Source organism: Glossina fuscipes, unplaced genomic scaffold (assembly GCF_014805625.2).
Source record: "Glossina fuscipes isolate IAEA_lab_2018 unplaced genomic scaffold, Yale_Gfus_2 212, whole genome shotgun sequence".
Taxonomy (NCBI): Eukaryota; Metazoa; Arthropoda; class Insecta; order Diptera; family Glossinidae; genus Glossina; species Glossina fuscipes.
This window is the reverse complement of record NW_023998555.1, coordinates 2280-5419: the sequence shown is the minus strand read 5'-3', so window position 1 is coordinate 5419 and position 3140 is coordinate 2280. Positions and strand designations below refer to the sequence as shown.

General features: G+C 33.6%; 1 protein-coding gene across 1 annotated transcript in view; it reads right to left on the bottom strand.

The window, feature by feature from the left end:
- Positions 1-77: 77 nt before the first annotated feature.
- Positions 78-3140, bottom strand: part of LOC119642056 — a 3853-nt gene continuing 790 nt past the window's right edge. The window contains exons 4-7 of the mRNA XM_038041021.1: positions 2895-3140; positions 2741-2830; positions 2504-2673; positions 78-865 (exon numbers count right to left, since the gene is read on the bottom strand). The exon at positions 2895-3140 is cut by the window's right edge and continues 194 nt beyond it. Of these exons, the coding sequence (XP_037896949.1) occupies positions 169-865; positions 2504-2673; positions 2741-2830; positions 2895-3140 (1203 nt within the window). The 3' untranslated portion in view covers positions 78-168. The remainder of the gene's footprint in view (positions 866-2503; positions 2674-2740; positions 2831-2894) is intronic.

Sequence of the window (3140 nt, the reverse complement as noted above, 5' to 3'; positions counted from 1 at the left end):
TCATAATTTATTTATAAGTGTATAAATATAACTGTTTTATTGTTTTTGGGATCATTAAAACTTTCACAATTAAAAAAAAATATATTTGCTTTTTGGAATTTCACTTTTTGCATCACGCCTACTTCATTCAATATGTCAATGTTTATCATATTTAAATTAAATGTAGAATTAAAGTTTACAAATAGTATAAAAACCTTTACATTTGGGACATTTTATTTTCTCTTCGTTAAGCTTCTGATGACTGCCCGACATAAAATATTCGTTGACATACGTTGTAATTTCATCAGTTCTATCGCGAACATGTTCATAGTTGAAGCAATTTCCACATTTTCTGTAGCAATATTCAAATATGTGAAATAGAATGGATTCTGTACTAATAACCATTTTAAGGCGAATTTCAAGCGCGCTAAGGTAACATTCAATAAAACTTCTCGTTGACATCAAAAGAAAACGAACAATGTTCTCGGGTGACTTCGAACAAAGAAATTCCATAATATCAGCGAATTTGCTGGGGTCGATAATATTTTTTAAAAAGGGCAGTCCAAATTCTTGGAGATTAATTGTTGCAGCATTTTGTGATATAGTAAAAGAGTTTGGAAAACCCAGATTTGGATAGAGAGTTGTTAACACTGGTTCCGGTATGGACCGTGTCATTGACAGAAAGTTTTGTTGTAATAATCTTGTGCCCACGGGAAGTTCCCCTCCTGGCCAGTTATTATTTCGAGTCATTTCGATACCGATCCTAAATGCATCATTTAGGTATTTCCGGTCGAGTACACCATTAATATTGCGTATAATATCCATTTTGCCTTGACCATTACTACGCATCCGATAAGTTCCCTGGGAGAGTTTATCAAATATTTTTCTGAAATTTAAAAAGAATACTTAAAGGATGAAGAAATGAACACAAGAAAAGCAAGAAAAACAAGTAAAACATTCACAATTTGGTGCGCTTTAGTTTCTAATACCTAATACGTTTATCTTAGAGACAAAAAAAGAAAATTATTTTTATTTAAAAAAAGACTGATGAACGCAAGTAAAGACATTGTAGTCGAGAAAGACCAACATTAAATACGCTTCGCCTAATGGAATTCTTCATTTATTTAATGTATTTATTAATTTATTCAACACTAAAAATTAGACTATTTTGCGATATAAAGACTTGACTTACTCAAAGGCACAACTTCGTACAAGCTGGCGGATAAATTTTTTAATGTAGAGACAGTTTAAACACCGAATTGGATATTTTTAGTCTATTGTCCTATTTTGATTATGTCCACTGATCATGTGTGCGCTAAGTTCCTCTATGCTCGAAAATGTTTTCTTACAGCCCAAGCAAATTTGTTCATTTGCCTGTATAGCAACATGTGCCATTACATGACTATTAACTCCCGGATTTTCTCTTAAAACTACGACCAAATTTGTTTGGCAACACCAAACATATATTTATCGATTGTCAACCAGCCGTTGTTTATCAATTAAAGAACTATGAAGCAACGACAATTATGAACGCCGTTAGTTGATTCAAATTTCGATTTTCTCTTGTTTTTTCTTAGACGCTCCTGTGGTCTTGTGCTTCTTGTCCCTTTGAGTATGATTTTTTAGAGTCTTAACGTTAATTTTGACTACGTTTGTTTTCAACGATTATGTAGGAAGAGCTCATACAATCCAAATTTTTCGTATCAACTTAATACGACGAAAATATTATTACTCAGCAAAGTTGCAAATTTGCTTCATATGACGATAATTTCGTGATGAGTCGTTATATGAGAAGGGATCGTGAAAATGATTCGTAACTTAACATACCCTGCACTAAAAGAAGCGTAGCAAATAAAAAAATGACAAAAAGCTAAACTGTTTCTACTCTATAATAGGAAACTTTGGTATTGCATATCTCTTATAGCATGAGTACAAAAACCCAAGAAACGTACTAGAAGCGCAATTAACTAGCTCTCCAATATCAACCTGCATCCGAAGAACTTCGAATGCTTCTTCAAATTTAAAGTGTACGTGTTCACTTTTGCAACCATAACAATGTTTACCACAGACACTACACTGACAGGCATTGTTAAATCGATTCGAATCCAGATGCTGATCAAGAATATATAGGATCTCTGAAGCTTTCTTCTGGTGTCTCTATAATCAGTTACAATGATTTTAGGGACGCTACTTGTGGTATTTTTGAAACAATGCAATACCTTAAATCTGGAATCTTGAAATCTTGTGTATTGATAAATAATTGCATTTTTATGTAAAAAGTACACTTCAGATTTAGCGGTGATTTAAAAAGTGTACAATTTTAAGAGTGATTCATTATTGAAATAATTTACAAAAATTTGGCACTTCTTCGATGTAGAAGATATCTAAATGAAGATGTGTACGTTGTACACAATATATATCTATTTCCATTCGGTCTACAGCGAATTGCAGTGATAATATTATTAAACTTGGTATATCTTCAACAATACTTTAATTGAAATATCTAATATTGCTGGAAGGTTACCTGAGGTAAGTTTTAAGCGAATTGCGATAATTATTGGTATAACGTGAGCGAGAATCTTCAACAATTTTAGCAGCCATTCGAAAATTGTAAATGGAATGTGTAAATAATACCACAGAAACTCCTAATTGCATAACATCCTGTGCTGTTATGTCGTCGCCGTCCTGATATTTCTAAGAATACAAAATAAAATTTCCGTTTATTTTTTCAACGGTTTATATTTTGTTTTGAAAGGCTTACCAAAATTAAATCTAGAACACCATTAGCCAAGCCACTTCCTGATAATACAATGGATGTTACATTCATACCGTTTACGAGAATCTCAAGGTTCTGTGATGTAAAGAGACGAGACTTTGCTATCAGATAAAGAAAGCAAATTATTCTAGAAGCTTACAGCTGTGGCTGTACCGGTTGCTACCGCAGACGTCATATAATTTGTTGCTCCAACCGACCTGACTCCAACTAGCCCACCTGCTACACCTAGCCAGCTACCAAAAGCTTGCTGATCCCTCAAACTTATAGATTGCTCATGCATAAGTCTATCAACTAAATTCGCACTACACATGGCGGTTGAAAATGTTCCCGAAGCTACAGCGATTATGCCGGCAAAAGCCATAATTGGAGCTGCTATTGGCAAAGC